At 40.1% G+C, this 22938-nt stretch overlaps 1 protein-coding gene across 1 annotated transcript in view; it reads right to left on the reverse strand.

Annotated features, from left to right (window-relative positions):
* Positions 1 to 22938, reverse strand: part of LOC117503507 (transient receptor potential cation channel subfamily M member 1-like) — a 143711-nt gene that overhangs the window by 24833 nt on the left and 95940 nt on the right. Inside the window, exons 15-20 of the mRNA XM_034162772.1 lie at positions 15558 to 15698; positions 9093 to 9122; positions 8539 to 8831; positions 7936 to 8164; positions 6302 to 6418; positions 6082 to 6222 (exon numbers count right to left, since the gene is read on the reverse strand). Coding sequence (XP_034018663.1) covers positions 6082 to 6222; positions 6302 to 6418; positions 7936 to 8164; positions 8539 to 8831; positions 9093 to 9122; positions 15558 to 15698 — 951 coding nt within the window. The remainder of the gene's footprint in view (positions 1 to 6081; positions 6223 to 6301; positions 6419 to 7935; positions 8165 to 8538; positions 8832 to 9092; positions 9123 to 15557; positions 15699 to 22938) is intronic.

Consider the following 22938-nt stretch of genomic DNA (forward strand, 5'->3'; position numbering starts at 1 on the left):
AAGCCCAAACCAAATAAGAAATCTGGAGTTTTATTGACTTTCGTTGGCATTGTTTAACTTTCGTGCACCTTCATTCCTGCAGCTGGCACTTCGTCAGGATTTTTAAACTGCTGAAAAATTAGAAGGAATGGTCCCGAAAACCTCAATTCACCCGTATTTCATTTTGCTGTAGTTCTTGACAGTTTTTTATTATTTGCTTAGTTTTTGTAACGTTAACATTTAGTTTGACTTCGTTCAACCAGCTGAATGTTTTCATACAGTTCAAAAGCTGGTTTGTGAGTGCTTTTGTGGAGGAGAGATGCAGCTCCTCCGCGGGTAGTGCTGGTGTGTGGTGTGGGGCTTCTGCCGCTGTGTGTAATGTGGTGAGTGCTGCCATGGTCATGTCATGGTACTGGCTGGCCAGGAAGCATTTGTCGGCCTCTCTGCCAGTGCATGGCAGTCCATGATCGTGGTGTTGTTTCAATGCTGCACACATGAGGAGAGAGTTGCTGCACAAAAAGTCTGGCCAGAGCTGCAGCATTCTGTCCATGAGCTCTGAAGGGCTTGCTGTCCTCCAGCCCATGCAGAGAGAAAAGCCTGCTGGCCCTTTCAGTCTGACAGTTCAAAGATTTGAGGAAGTGATCCTTGATTGCTCTGTATTTCTTTGCAGTGGAAGGGCTTTGCAGGAGTGCGATCAGCCTCATTTGTTTCCATGTTGTTTCCGTGTAGCTGCTAAGTGTCGATACGATCATTGATGGCTATGTATTTGTTCGCAGCAGGGGGCTTTACAGGAGCACAATCAGCCTTGTTTGTTTCCATGGAGCTGACGGCCAACACGATCGTTGATGGCTGCATATTTCAGAAACACCAGGGACACCAGGGTTGTGAAAAAAAGGCAGGCAGCGTCTCTCTCTCTCTCTCTCTCCGTTTCGTACGTGCGCATTTTGGGTGTACAGACAGCGATTAGAGTTTTGGTATTTGAGAGATTTGAGAAATATTTGGCGTGTTTGCAGTGTGTATAATTTTGGTGGTGTATGGTGGTGTTTTATGAATGTTGACCAAGCACTTCAGCTTTTTTTTTTTTTTTTTTTTTTTTTTTATTGGAGCAAGACAGAGTGCGCAGCGTGTCATCAGAGTCTGAACCAGACAGTGAGGATTCTGAAGATGAAGGAGATGATCTCGATTTTGTTCTGGACAAGGAACCAGAACAGGTCGATCCACCGTTGTGTGCACAGATCTCCACAGTGGGTTGGATCATGCGCTTCTGTTTGCAGTTTCTCCAGGACTCAGGTGCCATGAGCTCTCCATCCCAGCGCCGAGTCCTGGAATGCAGAGATGCAGACACACACTGCTCCAGCAGTGGCTCCAGGTGCGTTTCGTTTAAAGTGTTGAGATCAACATTAGCTTCGGTTTTGTTTAGTTCCATTTTCGTCCCTTTTGCGTGGTGGCCAAGTAGTTAATGCATTTGGTTTTAGTGCAGAAGTTCCGGGTTCAAATCCCACATTTGCCCACATCCCCCAAATGCCACATTTCTCCATGTAATGTGGAGTTGCGTCAGGAAGGGCATCCGGCGTAAAACCTGTGCCAATTCAACATGCAGATCCACCTTGGATCTGCACCTTCTGTGGCGACCCTGAGTGCAAACAAGGGAGCAGCCGAAGGGACTTACTATTCACAGGTTATTCAGTGATAAAGCTCGTTTCTCATTTGTAACGTTTTTTTACTGTTTTCCCTTCATTCAGGAATTGTCGTATGCCATGTGACCGGGCCATAAAGCAATATTTAATTGAATTAGGATGATATTTAATTAGAATGGTATTTAGTTAACCTCAGGGCACCGCCTATATTTTAAGATATAGGAACTTTGAACCATTAATTAATCAGTCTCAAATCATTAATCAGTCTCCACTATGAAAGTTGTAAATTCAATGATACGAATGCCCAGAAGTTTCTATCTGAACACAAACCACAGCAGAAATATTTACATTTTATTTACACATATACAAGGAACACGAACAGTTTACTGGCATTTTGATTCTGGACAGTGATTACATAAGTTCATTTATGGACACATTTTGCCACTCATGAGACGTTGAAAAAAAAAACCTGAAATAAAGCTTAAGGAATTAAGTAAATAAATCTGATTTGAATTTAGTGATGAATTTCAAAGCCAATTATTATTAAGAAAATTATCAAACAAATATATGAAGCCACCTTGTACCACTTAATAAGCCCTGCTGTTGCTGGCTCACTTAGGTGATCAATTGATGAGGTGAAATGATCCGATTGGCATCGGCCGTTGATGTGGTCAGCCTTTGCAGGTTGAGCTCACTTGGGTCAGGGGTTAAACTAGCAGTTCTACCCAGCGATCCCAAGGCTTCAGTGTTGGCTGGTTTTACCGGCTGGAAGGCTGAGGCTCTCAGCAGGTTCGTGCAGCTTGCTTGACCCAAGCACAAAGGTTGTTTCAAGGATGTTTGTTCACTGGTACTTCTGGTGTCCTCAAAAAAAGTTGTTGGAACCGGATTAAAAGTCTTTGTGACTTTAGAAAAACACAGTATTATTTTCCATGCAAAGTGCAGTAATATGTACTTGTATGGGGTGGGTATTTGGTTGAAGCCTTATGTGTTTGATATAAACTGGGATATACAATGAAAAAATTGGAGATTGACATAATATTTATTTAAAGGATGTGACAAACAGTGACCATAAAAAGTCAGTCATGGTCGCCAGCCTTCAAAACAAATGCAACCACTGGTGACCTTGAAATGGAGGTCAAGGTCACTGGCCTTTGAACCCATGCGAAGTACTCCTCCAAGGCATGTACCCACCAAGTATGAAGTTTCGACAAGCAAAAAGTGCCGAGCTACATTGTGGCGAAGGATTTGACAGTTGTGACCATTGGTGACCTTGAAAAGTAGGTCAAGATCACTGGCCTTCGAACCCATGCGAAGTACTCCTCCAAGGCATGTACCTACCAAATATGAAGTTTTTGTGAGCAGTAGGTGCTGAGCTACATTGTGGTGAATGAATTGCGGCCAGACAGACGGATGGACAGATGGACAGACGGAAGAATGGATGGACGGATGGATGGACAAACTGAGGGAAGGACGGGCAGCCGGACAACCTGGAAGGAAAAGTCGCCATTCTGTAAATTCGCTTTTAAAGTTCTCCTAGGAAGTTATCTTATAAAAATGAACCACTTGATGAGCCTTAAAAAGAGTTGTCAGGCTGGTAACTTGTCAACCACAGAATGAACAAATATGATCAATCTATCTTTATTAGTTGGCTATGTACCACAGGCTTTTAAGGTGGCAGTAATTAAACCATTACTTAAAAAGCCATCACTTGACCCAGCTATCTTAGCTAATTATAGGCCAATCTCCAACCTTCCTTTTCTCTCAAAAATTCTTGAAAGGGTAGTTGTAAAACAGCTAACTGATCATCTGCAGAGGAATGGTCTATTGAAGAGTTTCAGTCAGGTTTCAGAATTCATTAGTGTTACAAATGATCTTCTTATGGCCTCAGACAGTGGATTCATCTCTGTGCTCGTCCTGTTAGACCTCAGTGCAGCTTTTGATACTGTTGACCATAAAATTTTATTACAGAGATTAGAGCATGCCATAGGTATTAAAGGCACTGCGCTGCAGTGGTTTGAATCATATTTATCTAATAGATTACAATTTGTTCATGTAAATGGGGAGTCTTGTTCACAGACTAAGGTTAATTATGGAGTTCCACAAGGTTCTGTGCTAGGATCAATTTTATTCACTTTATACATGCTTCCAAGCAAACAGATCACAGATGTAGATGTTATCTTTCGTAGCCATTCAAACCCATTTGTGTCAACTTGTGTGCATGTTATCAGGCCAAAATCACCAGGGTATTTACACTTTTGATCAGGGTCATTTGTTCAGTTTCTGTTGTCATTATGATTTAAAAAGAGTAAACACAGTTGTTTGACAATAAATGGCTTCATACAAGCACTAACCATGAGTGGAAAAACTACACCTAAAACTAAACCTTTTGTGTTATCATTCATATTCTCTGAAAAATGGGCAAAAAAATCAGAAATTCTGCCAGTGTATGTAAATTTATGAGCACAATTGTAAGTGTTTTCACTCTCGTGTCATCCATGTATTTGCATGTTTTTACAATTATTTTATGTACTTATATTGAACTTACAAAATAAAATCACGCATGCATACACAGACACGACTTCACTTTTAATATATTGTAGTGAGCTGTGCAGAAGAATGAAAACAAGCCAGAGTGTTTTGTCTTTTCTGCATTTTGCCCCAAGCAGATGCTTTTATTTTTACACACCCATGAAACAGAGATGGTGGCATAAGACATCAAACACACTACACTTCTCACCCATGGTAACAGCAACATGACACTTAACTAAACTGACTAAACCAATTGAACTACAAAAACACACCAAATCACCAACACTAACAACACTTTTAAACTAACATAAACCACAATAACATTTTAAACCCCAACTCTCTTAACTCCCATGGCACATTGCAGCACAACATCTATTGTTCAGCGCTGTTAGCTAATATCCCCAATTTCTCCAAAAATATTAGTTCTATCAACTTTCTGTTTTTGCAGCATTCATGCTTGACCCAAAATACATAAGCATATCAAATGGCAAATGTCAGCTCATCCCATTTTCTCTGTGATCAAAGCCATTTACATGCACGCATACACCCACACAGAAGCCACTTGACTATTATAAATATAGATTATGAAATTATAAATTGACATAGACCTTCAAGGGATACATGTCAGCTGCAAATATGATATGTCTCAAATCTATAAGACATTACAGGGAGTACAGGCTGATGGGGGACAAAAAGTACAACTGAAAGTGAAGTTTAGAGAAAGGAGGAGAGATAGAAGGAAGCAAGGAAAGTAGGAGGCACTCCATGAGGCATGGATACAATAATGGGAATGAAGAAAGACAATAAAGGTTTGGGGTCAAACTCCAGAAAATCTTTGACAATATGAGTTTGTTTCCTGGTTTTAATTTCATGCTTACAATGAAGTTGTGACTTCACTAAAAACACTAAAAAATGAACTGATCAGCTGCAATTTCCACTATTTAATCTATAAACACTTCAGCATCAACAAAGAAAAATAAAATTGTCTGTTCTCCACTGTTATCTGTTAAGCAAACTTTTAAAAAGTTGAGCAATCTGTCTGTCTGCAAGATGAGGAGAAAAACATCAACATGCAATTAACTGCTGGATGATGCCATAACAATAACTAACGTGATAAATCAGAGATATGGTGTGCAACATAAAGCATCTCCAGCTGTAATCTGACTTTTGTACACTTCGTGTTTGTGTTTTCAGTTATGGAAGAGATTTGTTAGGTTTCTCTGTGTGGAGTCATATTCTCTCATCAGATTTTTTTTAAATGATGAGAGGAGAAAAGGGGGGAGGAGGCTTAAAACACTCATACAAATGAACAAAAATCTATTTCATTTTTAGACCAATATCAGCATTCAAATTAACATGTTGACATTGTGCTTCAACAGCCTCCATTCAGTCTCAGAATTTGTTTTAACCCTCTGGGGTCCAGAGGCATTTTCTCCATTTTACCATACTTTCAGGCACTTTCTTTTATTGTAATGCCAATGTATTGCATATGAAAATGTTCAGACCAATCTCATCTTTCAGAAAATGTGACACATAATTGTCTGGGATACCTTTCAGAGAAAAGAAAGTGGCTTTAAATCTGAACAACGAAATACATTTTTAATTCTTTAATTCTAAACTTCTTCAAATATTAATTGAAAACACTAATTTATGAACATTTATTTAAGTTTTGAATGGGTTTATCATCATCTTTGGGTCACAAAATTATGGTAATATATAAAGTAAATTGTAGATCAGTGTATAATAAATTGCCCAACATGAAAACATGTAATTTTGCATTTTGAGTGAAAATGCTATCCGTCATTGTATATTACAGCTTTGAGTGATTACATAGTTTCATTCTTTCCTTTATTAATTCATTCATTCATTTAGACTACTTTACTTTTTTGTGTAAAATACGACCTGACTTCTTGATAAGAACCAAAATACTACTTGCAGTGGTGAACCAGAACTTGGTGAATGGAGCGGTGTAGAACTCGTAGACCTTCTTGCCAATAGGAATCCTCCTCTTTGGTTTTGCTGAGTTTTCCTCTTCTTTACATTTCTTTGGTTTGGTGTCAGCATTAGCAATACCATCCTGAAAAACAAGAAAATGTTTCAAACAGATTTTAGTGATGCCATAAATCATGTGATTGAAGCTGCAGATTGTTTTGTACCTTGCATGACTCCTCCTTGGCCTTGCTGTTCACCTTAGACAAATGGTGTGCAGCTTCATCTCCGGTCCGGAAATCCAAAAGCAGAATTATAGGTGGGAAGATGATTCCTACAATTACCTGGAACGGAGGAACAGTAACGACAGCCCAGTGTCAACAGAACTGCAGTAAATGACAACAATGAACATGTTGCATGAAGCATTCCTCTGCCTCATTTACTGGTAAAGATTTCTGTTATGAATGTAGTTTATCTGCATTATGGAGATGAAGTCCAGTGTGTTGGAGGCATGGAGCTGGAATGTGTAAGCTAAATCATTAGCTGAATGTACCAGAAGTACCGGCTCTCTGAAATGTAGCAAAAAAAGACACAAGATTGCATAATGATGTAATCATGCCTACTTCACATATGGTGGGAACCTGAATGGCATCCTGTTCTCTTCAAGGCTGAATTACTTTGTTTGCTTGTTTTTTGGGGTGGGAAAGATGTGTGGGGACTGTAGTGACAATTTTGTTTTTATTGATTCATTTATTCATTTATTTTGCTGTTTTTGTCACTTCGTCATACTCAACTATTTTCAAAATGGCCAATTTGTCTGGAATAAAAGTCACCACATTTGTTGCTAATTGCGAGATAGGAGCTAGGGAAGGTCAGAAACTCACTAAATCTGGAGACAAAGTCAAAAAAGCGGCACCACTACCTAGTAGCTGGTGTGGACCTGCTGTACTGACCTGAGAAGGTGTGCAGCACTGTGATGGCCTGTGGCATCCTCCACAATGTGGCACACTGCCATGGCATACCAGTGCCAGAGCAGAACATCCACCCACCACAGCAACTGGATGCCAGACCCATGAACTTCAACCCACCCTGGAAACCATATGGGCCCAGCAGCATGTGATTAGAGAAGAATAAAACCGAGGTTTATTCTTCTCTACAAGAGTCAAGACAGAAGTCAGACTACCAGAGCAAGAATTTTAGCTGAGGAAGCTTCTGTGATTTGAAGCGAAACGTCCTCACGTCAAGCAACCCAGTCCAGTCGAAGATTCAAGCTTCTCTACTATTTGATCCAGATGATTGCTGATACCAAAGACTGCTCTCACAATTTTCTCTTATGATTCCAGCACAGCTCAGGTGAGGGCACGGCCAGTTGGGCAGACATCCGCAGCTGGCGTGGATACGCCGAGGCCAGCTGAGCCGGTTGATTGATTTATGCCTTGAGAGAGGATTGTCTCGAGGCACAAATCTGGGTAAGGGTAAAGAAACATTTCTGCTGTTTTAAAGGTCTCAATGAGTACAATGGCCTCCATCATCTGTAAATGAAACAACAGGACTCTTCCTCGGGCTGGTATTAAACACCCCCCCCCCCCCCCCAATTTACACTGTGAAGTTAATAACTTTTGTGTAGGTAATACTGTTGCCCCAGTGAACACAACTGTCTTGTTCTGAACATTTAAGTAAAAACAACAGACTTCCTCAGCCAACCTAATCAGTGCGACTCACAATATCTACATCATTATTTAAAGTGAAACATTGTGAATCACGAACCAGGACCATGAAAGGGAACATGTTCTAAAGATATATTGTCTTCATATGCATGACAAAGCTGAGTTTATGATATGCTGAGAAGGGGGTGCTGTACCTTGAGGCTGTTGCTCTTGCCCATCCTCAGGCAACCCATCCACATGTCAGTCAGCAGCATCTGACTGCAAGTGTGGGCGATGAAGTCTCGGTGTTTGGCAGCAACTGCCAGCTTCAAGCAGGTGGAGTTACTCCAGTTCTTCAGCTCGTAAGTCAGCAGCTTCATGGCCACCTGCTCATCATGTTTGTATGACTGGTCCAACAGCTCGTAGGCAAGTTGGCCAAACTGCCTGCACCAACAATAGCCACGTTTAACAACTGCACGAGCGCTACCATGAGACTAAAATACAAATTATACACCCAAACAAGGAATTTAGTACATTTTAACAAGGGTGATACTGACCCTAAACTGCATCAATAAGTCTGAACCCAATTGTGTGCAAGACCTTTGCAAGGTGTAATCTACAGTAACAATTTTATCATGATCCATAAGGCGACCTTGTGTACCAAGTTTCACCTTGACCCAAAAAGTGTTTGTCAACATATTGTGTATAGAGACCACATACAGTCAAGCAGTTTGGGGATCTGTTCAGCCTTCAGTGATGCAGGTAAAAAAAAATATAGATTTCTTCTTTCATCCAAGTTTCATCTGAACTTGACTTACTTAGAGTTGTTTTCTAGGTCCTGGTAGATGTCATCTACCAGTTCGCTCTGTGATGATTCGTGGGCCATCGCCTTGTATAGTTTGCAGGCCACCAGGGCCTTGGCCATGGCCTCCTCCCCCCGCTGCCAAAGGAACAGTGCCATCTTTTGGCGCTTCATCAACACAGCCCACACCATCAGCTCATGGAATGGGTACTGGAAATGGCTGAGCTCCGGATCATCTATGTCTATGTCTGTCTCGTCTTCTTCCTTCTTGTTTTTTTTTCCTTTTCCTTTTGGGCAAGGATCATCATCCTGCAAGCAAAGGGTCAGGTGACCAGAGACAAAGGGTCAGGTGATCAGAGACAAGAATTTAAAACAATCATAAAGTTGAAAATTAAAAACAAAACAGCAAAACCAGCACATATAGCTCATGATAAAATGCAGTTTTAAGACAACAGCAAACATCCCTGAACTGAAGCCTTTAATGTTTCATATATGACATTTATATTGCAAAAAAGAAGATTGTTTTCAAAATATAATCACAGGATAGAGTTTAAATATAAACTAACATACCTCCATTCCAAGAAGTTTCAGCGCTTTAGGCTAGAAGACAAAATATGGTTTGTTAGCACGTGACTGGATAAGACTTTGTATCAGACAATTATGCCTTTTAAAATAATATAAATAATAACAACAGTAATAACAACAATAAAATAAACCTAAGATACAGTTGTACTCAAAAGTTTACATACCCTGGCAGAATTTCTGCTTATTTTGGCCATTTTTAAGAGAATATGAATGACAACACAAAAACTTTTTTCACTCACGGTTAGTGGTTGGGTGAAGTATTAATACTGTTAACTTAATACTATTGCCCCGTTTAACATCAATGACAGCTTGGAGTCTTTTGTGGTCATTGTGGACGAGGCTATCTGATGGTAAAGCTTCTCTTTTCCACACCTCTTTGCCTCAGTCAGTCAGTCAGTCGGACAGTCAGTCAAAGCTGCGTGTGGTCAGAGCGAGCTGCAAAAAGTTTGTACCTGAGTTTTCTGAGGTGGTGTTTGTAGTTGCCATCTGCCACGCCGGTGTTTGCCAACCCGGACAGTGGGAATACCACCTCAACCGGCAACTTAGCCCCGCGACTGGACAGCAACAACGTCCGAGGCCCAACGTGGTGAATTCACTGAGGCCGCGCGCTGCGTCACGAGTGCCGCTTCCCCGAGGCCTCGTGCAGCCACCGCGGATCCATCAGCGCGGAAACACCGAGGCCGCGCGGCACCAGCGCACTGCAGATCCATCCCGGTGACAAACAACGCAGGCTGTTAACATCGGCGATCGACAAGCTGCTCATAAGCCGACCATGGGGCCTAAGAAGGTTCTGACAGCGGAGGAAGGTGACGATATTAAAAAAATCTCTGGACTTTCTATCAGAGGAGATTTCTGTTGTGAAGCAGCAACAGAAATCAATCATGGATCTGGTGGAGGAGGTGAAGGCATTACGGCTCCAGAATGCCGAGAAAGACCGGCATCTGGTGCAGCTGGAAAATAGAGTGGCTGAATTGGAGCAGTACACCAGAATCAACGACGTCATCATCACAGGTCTTCATATCAAACCACGGTCCTACGCACGGGCGGTAACAGATGAGAGCGGAGGGGAGCCCAGTGAACAGGAGGTCAGCTCTGTGGAAAAACAGGTTGCTGATTTCCTCCTATCTAAAGGTATAGAAATGGATTTAAATAACATTGAAGCGTGCCACCCTCTGCCCCGGAGAAATGACGGTGATAAACGAACCGTCATCATGAGATTCATCAACAGAAAACACAAAACAGCACTGTTAAAACAAGGAAGAAAACTGAAAGGGACAAACGTATTCATCAATGAACATCTCACCAAACGGAATGCCGACATCGCCAGGAAAGCACGCTTCTTGAAGAAACAGGGAAAAATCCAGCACACATGGACTTCAAACTGTAAAATATTCATCAAACTGAACGGATCACCAGAACAAGCAAAAGTCATGGCAATAAGGAACATCGAGGAGCTGGACAAATATGAACAATAGTGTTTCTTAAAGTGAGGATCTGGACAAATATGACCAATAAGGTATGAGGACACAAACACATCACAACACCATGACACAGACCAGAGGAACCTATTCATCTACTACCTATTCATCTACATCTGGAGACAAGAAGGATATAACTCAAAGGATTGCTGATCATGGAAAAGTAGAACTGAGAACATTTAAATACACAGACCACAATGTACTGGACTTGGAGCACGATATAGACCCGGACAATAATTTCTTCTCAAATATCAATGACAGTTGTTGCTATTATACAGATGAACAGTTTAATCGGATCATTAAAACGGATAACAAATTATCAATAATCCATTTCAACAGCAGAAGTCTATATGCAAACTTTAACAACATTAAAGAATATTTAAGTCAGTTTAAAAAAAATATTTAACATAATTGCTATATCAGAAACATGGATCAATGAAGATAAAGGAATGGATTTTGAACTGGATGGATATGAATTTAATTGTGTAAACAGAAAGAATAAGAGTGGAGGAGTGGCTGTGTATGTGGATAAGAACATGGATTATAAAATAGTAGACAATATGACAACTGTGATTGATAACTTATTAGAATGTATAACTATTGAAATATGTGAAGAAAAAAGCAAAAATGTATTAGTCAGCTGTATATATAGAGCACCAGGATCTAGTATTGAAACATTCACTGACTGTATGGGAAAAATGTTCTCAAAAACTAATCAAAAAACTGTTCATTTGTGGTGACTTAAATATTGATCTGCTCAATCCAAATAAGCATAAAATAACAGATGAATTTATCAGTATAATGTACAGTATGAGTTTATATCCAAAAATCACCAGGCCAAGCAGAATTACATCCCATAGTGCCACCTTAATTGATAATATATTCAGCAATGATATTGAGAATAACACTGTGAGTGGATTATTAATCAATGACATTAGTGACCATCTACCAGTTTTCATAGTTTATAATAGAAACCATCGGCGGAATCAGCCAGAGGAGAAAATAAAATACAGGCGAGTGCGGACAGAGGAAAACATGAACACACTAAAGAAGGATTTACAGGAGCAAAACTGGGAAAAGGTATACAGTGAAAGTGATGTTGATAGTGCATATGAAACTTTTTTTTTACAAATATTTACATCATTATATGATAAAAATTGTCCAATTAAACAAGACTACAGAAAACAAAAAATCCAAGCTCGACCATGGATGACGAAAGGGTTACGAAATGCATGTAATAAGAAAAATACACTGTATAGAGAATTCATAAAACTAAAGACTAAAGAGGCAGAAAATAGATATAAGAAATACAAAAATAGATTAACTAATATTATACGGGTATGTAGGAAGGAATATTATAGTAACATATTATATAATAACAAAAACAATATTAAAGGAATATGGGATATATTAAATAGCATTATCAAAAATGGTAATAAAAAACAGAGTTACCCTCAGTATTTCATTGATAATAATGTCAAGAAGGAAAATAAGGATGAGGTAGTCAACGGTTTTAATAATTTTTTTGTAAATATTGGACCAAGCTTGGCAGAAAAAATTCCCGATTCCCAACCTGAGGATTGGGATAATAATCTCATAGAAAGAAATCCCTGTTCAATGTTCCTCACAGCAGTGGATGGAAATTAAATTATAGACATTGTGAATAATTGTAAATATAAAACATCTACCGATTTAAATTAAATTGATATGGTGGTGGTAAAACAGGTCATTGAATGGATTGTAGAACCATTAACATACATCTGTAACTTATCATTTCAAACCGGTAAATTTCCCAATCAAATGAAAATAGCTAAGGTTGTGCCGCTGTATAAGACTGGGGATAGACACCACTTCACAAATTATAGACCTGTTTCTTTGCTTCCACAATTTTCCAAATTATTAGAAAAGTTATTCAATAATAGATTAGACAAATTCATAAATAAACATAAATTACTTACTGATAGTCAATATGGATTCAGAGCACATAGTTCAACATCACTTGCATTAATAGAATCAGTTGAGGAGATTACAAACGCCATAGACCACAAATTACATTCAGTTGGAATATTTATAGACCTTAAAAAGGCTTTTGATACAATTAATCATGACATATTAATCAATAAACTTGAACAGTATGGGATTAGGGGGTTGGTGTTGCACTGGGTGAGAAGCTACTTAAGTAACAGAAAACAGTTTGTGAAGTTGGGGGAATATACATCATCATGCTTGGACAATGCTTGTGGCGTCCCACAGGGGTCAGTATTGGGTCCAAAACCGTTTCTAATTTATATAAATGATATTGTCAATGTTTCCAAAATATTAAAATTAGTATTATTTGCAGATGACACTAGCATTTTTTGTTCAGGGGGGGATTTGCAGGAGTTACTGAGGAGGATCAGTATAGAAATGGGAAAATTGAAAATATGGTTTGACAGAAATAAATTATCATTAAACTTAAGTAAAACAAAATACATGTTATTTGGCTATTGTAATACAGACATACAGGTTCAGTTACAAGTCGAGGGGGTAGATATTGAAAGGGTACATGAAAATAAGTTTCTGGGGGTGATAATAGATGATAAGATAAACTGGAAGACTCATATAAAACATATACAAAGTAAACTGTCAAGAAGCATTTCAGTTCTAAACAAAGCGAAACATATTCTGGACCACAACTCACTCCGCATTCTTTACTGCTCACTGGTTTTACCATATTTACAGTACTGTGCAGAGGTATGGGGTAATACTTATAAAGGTACAACACAATCACTATCAGTAATGCAGAAAAGAGCTATAAGAATTATTCATAATACTGGCTATAGAGATCATACAAATCCACTATTTTTACAATCCAAATTCTTAAAATTCACAGACTTGGTTCATTTTCAAACAGTACAAATTGTGTATAAAGCAATAAACAATTTACTTCCAGCAAATATTAAAAATATGTTTTTTAACAGATCAGGGGATTACAGTCTGAGGGGGAAATTTAATTTAAAGCATCAGTGGGCACGAACAACATTAAAAGGTTTCTGTATTTCTGTCTGTGGGGTGAGGATGTGGAACAGATTGGGAGTGGGGCTCAAGCAATGTCCAAGCATGAACCAGTTCAAACAGCGGTACAAAAATATGTTTTTTTTCTGGGTATAGGGAGGAGGAAGGGTAATGAGGGTTAGGGTGTTTTTGTTTTTTGCTTCGGCTTGTAAATATATAGTATTTTGTATGTAAGTAGGTATGTGTAGGTGTATATTTATGTTTGTGTATATATATGTGTATATATGTATATGTGTATATATGTGTATGTATGTTGATGTGTATGTGTATATATATGTATATATATATATATTGATATCGGTTTAGGTGTGTAGGAATCTATGTGTATATGTAGCAAAGGGTATTACTGGTTGTGGGGAAGAAGGGGTAGGGATAAATAAGCTGATGCTTCACCCTACCCCTTTTCGGACATGTTGGGTACACAGTAGGAACTTTTTTGTTGTTGTCTTTACTGATCTATCTTGTAATTGTTGTTGTATCAAATGTTCGAAATAAACAGTTTTCATTCATTCATTCATTCATTCATTCATTCATTCATTCATTCATTCATTCATTCATTCAAAGCTGCCACTGAATATGTTTCGGACTTTATTTACATTAATTACAAAGCAATACAAACAATATGGCACTCTTTGTATCACCAGTTATCCATCTTCATAATGAAGTGGTATAGAGGAGGATTTTCTTAAAAAGAAGACCTGAAAGTTTAGCTACAAATTGCCAGAATGTACATCTGAGATGCAAGCCTGGATTTGATCTGTTTTGGTGAAAGAAAATCCTTCTCTGCTCTACTCCACTATGAAGCTAAGAGTGGTGATTCAAAATGCAAAGTTTGCACTGTGCATAATTTCTCCAGTCAGCCCCAGAAGCCTATAACTTCTCCTGGGTTGTCTGGGTGTCTTGGTGGCTTTCCTCACTGTTCTACTTCTTGCACAGTCACTTTTTGAGAACTGTCTACTCCATGCAGATATACCATAAAGTGCTATACTGTTTGTATTTCGTTGTATTTAATGTAAATAAAGTCCAAGACATATTCAGTGGCAGCTTCACCATCAGAGAGCCTCGTCCACAACGACCACAAAAGACTCCAAGCTGTCGATGATGTTAAAGGGGGCAACACACAGTATTAAGAACAGGTGTATGTAAACTTTTGATCAGGGTCATTTGGGTAGTTCTCTTGTCATTTTGATTTAAAAAGAGGAAACACAGTTGTTTGACAATAAATGGCTTCACCCAACCACTAACCATGAGTGGAAAAAAAAGTTTGTGTTGTCATTCATATTCTCTTAAAAATGGCCAAAAAAGCAAAAATTCTGCCAGGGTATGTAAACCTTTGTGCACAACTGTATATTGACCTCTAGTGGCTCATACAGAAACTAACTTTAGTCTATAGAAATCAATATGCTCCTAAAGACACAAGAACAGGAGTTGTTTTTAAAGATTTTTGTCCTTTTTGTGACATCAAAGGAAGAGCACAGAGACGTGAGGGAGGAGTGAAACTATATGGATCGAATTTGTATTTATTTAACAATATTCTGTTGCATGCTGGGATTTGTAGTTGTCTCATGCCAGTCAAGAACTTATCTAAAGACTTTTTATGTGACTATGATTTAAAACAGTGCTTCCTATTGTACACTGTGTTTGATTTATTATCATACATTTAGAATATCACCAATTAAGGCTGTCAGAGGGATCGGAAGAAGAAAACCACAAGTTGTGTTTGGGTGGGGGTATGATATAAAGAGTGAAATAGCATGAATCATGAAGTTCTACTTCTTTAAAAAGGATTCTACTTTTTTAAAAAGGAATAAAATTAAGTTAAAACTGAACCTTTAGAAGGCACGGGGGAGTGTTAGAGGTTTAAACACATGTTAAGCCGAACCTAGAGCTAAACTAAGCCCAGTGTCCGCCTACTTACCCTCTTCAGCCCATACATGTTGTTGTACAGTGTCCGGAAGCTTTTTCTGGTGTAGTTACAGCGGTAAGCTCCACCCATCAAGAACTCCAGCACCAGTCCGATGTCAATCAAGGTGATCTGGTAATCTGGAGGAAGGTTTCCCTGAACCGTAAAAACAACAACAACAAATGTCATCAGCAGAGAGGCCATTTTATGGTGGCACAGTGCTTGGAGCTAAACTCCACAGAAACACACAGCGTAATCATGTAGATACAGTGCATCCGGAAAGTATTCACAGTGCGCCTCACTTATTCCATAGTTATGTTACAGACTTCTTCCAAAATGGAGTGAATTCATTTTTTCCCCTCAAAATTCTAGTCATAGAACCCCATAATGACAACATGAAAAATGTTATTTTCAAATTTTTGCAAATTTATTAAAATTAAAAAACACATGTACATGAGTATTCACAACCGTTGCTCAATAGTTTGTTGATGCACCTTTGGCAGCAATTACAGCCTCAAGTCTTCTTGAATGTGATGCCACAAACTTGGTGCACCTATGTGTGGGCAGTTTTGCCCATTCCTCTTTGTAATATGTCTGTGTAGGTTCTAAGTCATCCAGGTCATAGTTATGTCTGGAGCTTGAAAAAGGGCAACTGGACTTCTTTAAATTTCTTGAAGACAGTTCACCTCTCATCCGAAAGGTTTCTTCAGTTCCAAAAACCACAAGGTGGAGAGTCCCAGGTATATACAGTGAGGCAAATAAGTATTTGATCCACTGTTGATTTTGTGAGTTTTTCCACCTACAAAGAATGGAGAGGTCTGTAATTTTTATCATAGGTACACTTCAACTGAAAGAGGCAGAATCTAAAAAAAGAGAAAAATCAGAAACTCATGTATGATTTTTAAATAATTAATTTGCATTTTATTGCATGAAATAAGTATTTGATCACCTACAAACCAGCAAGAATTCTGGCCCTCCTAATCTGCACTCTTTACCTGTATTTATTGCACCTGTTTGAACTTGTTACCTGGATAAAAGACACCTGTCCACACTCTCAATCAATCACACACCAACCTATCCACCATGGCCAAGACCAAAGAGCTGTCTAAGGACACCAGGGACAAAATTGTAGACCTGCACAAGGCTGGGATGGGCTACAGGACAATCGGCAAGCAGCTTGGTGAGAAGGCAACAACTGTTGGCGTAATTTTTAGAAAATGGAAGAAACACAAGATGGCTGTCAATCTTCCTCAGTCTGGGGCTCCATGCAAGATCTCACCTTGTGGGGTCAGGATGATTCTGAGAAAGCCCAGAAGTACACAGGAGGACCTGGTCAATGATCTGAAGAGAGCTCGGACCACAGTCGCAAAGATTACATTAGTAACACACTACGCCGTCATGGTTTAAAATCCTGCAGGTCACACAAGGTCCCCCTGCTTAAGCCAGCACATGTCCAGGCCCGTTTGAAGCCCACCAGTTACCATCTGGATGATCCAGAGGAGGTATGGGAGAAGGTCATGTGGTCAGATGAGACTAAAATAGAGCTTTTTGGTATCAACTCCATTCGCTGTGTTTGGAGGATGAGAACAACCCCAAGAACACCATCCCAACCATGAAGCATGGAGGTGGAAACATCATTTTTGGGGGTGCTTTTCTGCAAAGGGGACAGGACGACTGCACAGTATTGAAGGGAGGGATGGGGTCACGTATCACGAGATTCTGAAAACAACCTCCTTCCTTCAGTTAGAGCAGATGGGTCGTGACTGGGTCTTCCAGCATGACTATGACCTGAAACACACAGCCAGGGCAACTAGGGAGTGGCTCTGTAAGAAGCATTTCAAGGTCCTGGAGTGGTCGAGCCAGTCTCCAGACCTGAACTCAATAGAAAATCTTTGGAGGGAGCTGTAACTCCAAACCTGAAAGATCTGGAGAAGATCTGTATGGAGGAGTGAACCAAAATCCCTGCTGCAGTATGCAAACTTAGACAAGAACCACAGGAAACCTCTGACCTCTGTAATGTCAAAGATTTCTGTACCAAATATTAAGGTCTGTTTTTCTATTGTATCAAATACTTATTTCATGTAATAAAATACTTGTAATAAAATAAAAATATACAAATAATTAATTAATTATTATCATACAATGTGATTTTCTGATTTTTTTTTCTCACAGTTGCAGTGTACCTATGATAAAAATTACAGAACCCTCCATTCTTTGTAGGTGGGAAAACTTGCAAAATCGACAGTGGATCAAATACTTGTTTGCCTCACTGTAACCCCAGTGGGGGTTGTCCCTTGGAGGTGGTATGTGACCCACTATTGTTCATGTGCCTAATCATGTGCCAAGGTGTGAAGGAAGGCATGGATCACCACATGAAACCACACTTTGGTTTCATGTGAAACCAAAGTGGGGTTTTGTTCCTTTCTAACAGGTGACCTATTGAGGTCTCCTTTAGAAAAAAAATTGAATGGGGGTTGAGGTACATGGGAAGGGATTCCAGGACTACATTATAGATGGGGGAAAGTTGGTGTTGCAATCCCCCTCCTCTGTTCAGTGATGGTTGCTCACAACAGACATAGATAGCTTCTTTAACTCCCCTTTCAAACCATCTGTCTTCCTGGTCCAAAATGTGAACATCAGTATCCTCAGATGAGTGTCCTTTCTCCTTAAGATGCAGATTTAGAGCTGAGTCCTGTCGAGGTGGCTCTTCTATGTTGTGCTATGTGTTTGTGAAGTGGCTGTTTGGTTTCTCCAGTATAGAGGTCCGAGCACTCTTCATTGCACGAGACAGCAGAGGTGGGAGTAAGTCACTGTCAAGTCATTCTCAAGTGATCAATCTGCAAGTCAAGTCTCAAGTCAGCAGTCAAACACTTGGTGGTCATTATGACTTGAGACTTGACTTGGGATTTGCTGATTCATGAGTTGATCATATCATTCATTTTTTAATCTGTTTGTGTTTGCTTTGTAATTTCTTTTTATTCTACTGTGTTTTATCTTTTAACTGTGCTTTTCTTGCTTTTAATTTTGAATTTAGATTAATTTGTGTTGTTGTGAATTATGTGAAGCGTCTTGTGCGACTTTGTCATGATTTGGCGCTATATAAATTAATAAATTAAATTAAATTAAAATTGATGTTGCTTACAGTCATCTGTGCAACTCGAAAAGGAAAAAGCCATTGACTGCTCCACATAATACCAACTTTACCCTGGAGAAGCTACTCCATGCATTTATGGACTTCCCAAAATCCACAAAGAAGAGTCCCACTCAGAACCATCATTAGCCATATAAACTCAGTCAGCTACAACATTTCCAAACACCTCACCACCATCTGATCTCTGCTTGTGGGCAACAAACCCCACCACATTGAAAACTCCACAGACTTTACCAACAATGTCCATAATCTTGCACTGAATCCTGATGAAACCACAGTGTCTTTTGATGTGGTTTCACTTTTCACTTGCATACCTACAACTGAGGCAGTGGTGACCGTGAGAAAACAACTACAGGAAGACAGCTCCTTACAAAACAGAACCAGCTTTACCCCAGATCAGATTTGGACACTGCTACACCATTGCCTTACCACAACATATTGTAGCACCTAGGCACTGGTACAGATATGTGGATGACACCTGGGTCAAAATCAAAACCCAAGAAGTAGAAGCCTTCACTCACCACATCAACTCAGCGGATAAACACATAAGGTTTACCAGGGAGGATGCCAGAGATAATAGGCTACCGTTCCTGAACTGTGCTGTGGTTTTCGTGGAAGATAGACGCCTCAACATCGATGTTTACCGGAAGCCAACACCCAGACCAGTTCCTATTCGTTGACTCCCACCACCCACTGGAACACAAACTCGGGATGATAAGGACCCTGCAATGCCAGGCAGAAAACATTCCCTCTAAGGTAAAAAGGAAGCAAAAGGAACACACATATGTAAAGAAACCCTTAAAACACGTGGTTATCCCAACTGTGCATTCATCAAATCAGCGAAGACGCACAGACGCACGAGTCAGACACTGACTAGGGAGAAGGAGAAGGACAGGTGAAACAACATTGCCAACGCTTATGTGGCAGGCTTGTCAGAGAAACATAGAAGAATTTTCTCGAAGTATGACATCCCAGTATATTTCAAACCTACTCGCACTCTAAGGCAAAAACTGGTCCATCCCAAGGATAAAACACCCAAACACAAGATAAACAACATCGTGTATGCTGTCCAGTGCAATGTAGAGTGCTTGGACCTCAACACTGGAGAAAACAAACAGATGCATGGCACAACATAGAAGAGCAATCTGGACAGGAAAATGGCAACCAGAGGATAAAAAAAATCAAGGACTCTGAACTGCTCTGATACCCAGGGAAGAGGAATGCGAGCCGACACACAACCAGGAGACATGCATAGGAACCGGAACAGACTAGACTCAGAGCAGACTAAGGATCCATGGACCAAAAGACAAAGGAACTAGGACAGACTAGAGACTGACTAGAAAAGCAATTACTAGGGAACTAAAAACAAGAGACTAGAAACAGGGTTGGAGACTACGGCTAAGAGACCAAAAACAGACTAGACTAGGACTTAAAACCAGTACTGCTCCCACTGGGTCATTGTAATGGCCAGAATCTTCTGTAATGGTTAGGGAACCGGGTTTGGATGGTTGACCCAAATGCAGGAGCAGTAAGGCAGGCAAAGAGGTTTAAACAAGAGTTTATTTAACAACAAAGGACTGCGCAGTGGAAGGACTAAAGGAGGATGGACAATGAGGACTTCACTGATGGGACAGACAGGGCAACGTGACAAGGACTGGAACCAGGGAAGTGATGGGTGCGATGGAAAGGCATAGCTGAAAACCTGAGACAACCCAGTTTTAACACAGAGGGACACAGAGGTCCGGCAGGAGGAAAGCTGCAGTTGTAAGGAGTGGAAAGCAGTAGATTCTGGTGCCAAACCCATGACAGGTCCAGGGTTAAATCTGGAACGGTGATGAGATGAGATGAACATCAGCTGAGAACATCCACTCAGCGGAAATCCTAATCAGCCGTGAGATGCAGCTCAAACAATGCCACATGCTGTCTTGACAGATGGGGTAGAGCCCAAGTGCAGATTGACAGCCGGGAGCAGAGCCCTGACGTCACACACACAGCAGACGCACCAAGCCACCAGCAAATTCACCCAACATCTCCACCTCAGCTTCACCTCAAAACACAGAGACAACAACAGAAGCCAGCAGACCAGGGGCAAACCACAACAGGGAGATTACAACACCAACTTTCCCCCATCTACAATGCAGTCCTGAAATCCCTTCCCAGGTTCCTCAACCCCCATTCACATTTTTTGGCAGGTGACCTGAGTAGGTCATTTGTTAGAAAGGAACAAAGCCCCATTCTGGTTTCACCTGAAACCAGTGATTGTGGTGATCCATGCTTTCCTTCACACCTTGGCGCATATGATTAGGCACATGAACCATCCTTCAGGTGCCTTTTGTCAGGCTGGCTGGCATGTGCCATGTGCCTTTTACTAAGGAATGGCTTCCGTTTGGCCACTCTACCACACATGCCTGATTGGTGGATGGCTGCAGAGATGGTTGTCCTTCTGGAAGGTTCTTCTCTGTCCACAGAGGAATGCTGGAGCTCTAACAGAGGGACCATTGGGTTTTTGGTTACCTCTCTTATTAAGGCCCTTCTCCCCCGATTGCTGAGATTAGACATGTGGCCAGCTCTAGGAAGGGTCTTGGTTGATCTGAACGTCTTCCATTTATGGATGATGGAGGCCACTATACTCATTTGGACCGTCGAAGCAGCAGAAATGTTTCTGTGCCCTTCCCCAGACTTATGCCTTGAGACAATCCTGTATCAGAGGTCGACAGACTATTCCTTTGATTTTATGCTTGGTTTGTGCTCTGACATGCAGCATCAGGTTTGAACTTTGGTGTGGAACTGTCTGTCCTGGAGGACATTTACAAAAAAAGGCTTAAGTCCCGGTCTTTGGCTATTACTAAGGATCTCCTGCATCCTGCCAGGGACCTGTTTGAGCTTCTTCCTTTCGGGTAGGCGCTATCGGTCTTTTAAATGTGTGACATCACGTTATAGAAAAAGTTTCTTCCCACAAGCCATAGCAATGATCAACACTTTTTGATTAGTTTTAATTTGTATCTTAAATTATTTTGTGGCTTTGTCGTTTTTATGGCATTTTTATGTTCTTTTATGTCTTTTTATTGTTTGTGTATGCCTTGCTAGTGCACTTTTTTAGCTCCTTGCACCATTTTTCCAATGTGGTTTTAATACTGCAAATGGCAAATAAACTTGAACTTGAACTTGAGGTGTGGGACCTTATATGTAGACAGGTGTGTGCCTTTATAAATCATGTCCAATCAACAGAATTTGCCCCAGGTGGACTCCAGTTAAGCCATAGAAACTTCTCAAGGATGATCAGTGGAAACAGGATGCACCTGAGCTGAATTTTGAGCTTCATGGCAAAAAGTGTGAATACTTATGTACATGTGATATCTTAGAGGTGCTGCAAAGAGGAATGGGCAAAACAGTCCAAAGGTAGGTGCGCCAAGCTTGTGGCATCATATTCAAGAATACTTGAGGCCAGGGTTCTAGCTACAGTGGGTGGTACTGCCCAGTACTGCAAATTTCCACCCGGCTCGCATTGAAATTGGTTGTCCTACCCACCATGAATTTTCCAAAAAAAATGAACTGAAATGTTACTGAAAAATGTACCAATTCGATTGCATTTCAAGCTTATAGAGTTGTACATTTGTTTTATTTTGCAGTTTCAACCAAATAATTAAAGAAATAAGAAATAGATTTCTCATTTTCTTTGTATCTAAGCGTAAACAACAAAGATAACAGCAGTCAGCGGCTTTCAGCGCTCTGTGAAGCCACAGAACGCTGAAAGCAGAGATCAAAGCGGACAGACACGCACTCTGCTCTGACTTAAAGGGAAAACAAATCCTCCAGAAAAATGTTTCATAATATACTCAGAAGTTGACATTTATTTTACAGTTTAAAGGCTCCCTGTTTCCAAAAAGGTCAAAGGAAAACAGATTGTGAGAGCAAGGGGGAGGAGGCAGAGGAGAGAGAGCTAGAGGAGAGGCGGAATGGGGGAGGAGCCTCAGTGAATCAGTGAAAGTAAAAAACTGACAAATCAGTCCAGCTTCAGCTCTTGTTCATAAGGCAATTAGAGGTTACATTGTCTAAAATAATAAAAATAATAACAACGCTATCCCACTGAAACATGTTGGAAAAAAACTGTCATGTCAGAAAAACTGCTGCTTCACAGGATTAAAATGGTACTGTGTGTCATTTTTGAAGAAGAGGGCAAATGATATATGCCCATCAAATATTAATGTGTTTTTAAACTTTTCAACATTATTTAGCTTATTAACT

This window comes from Thalassophryne amazonica, chromosome 2, assembly GCF_902500255.1.
Source record: "Thalassophryne amazonica chromosome 2, fThaAma1.1, whole genome shotgun sequence".
Taxonomy (NCBI): Eukaryota; Metazoa; Chordata; class Actinopteri; order Batrachoidiformes; family Batrachoididae; genus Thalassophryne; species Thalassophryne amazonica.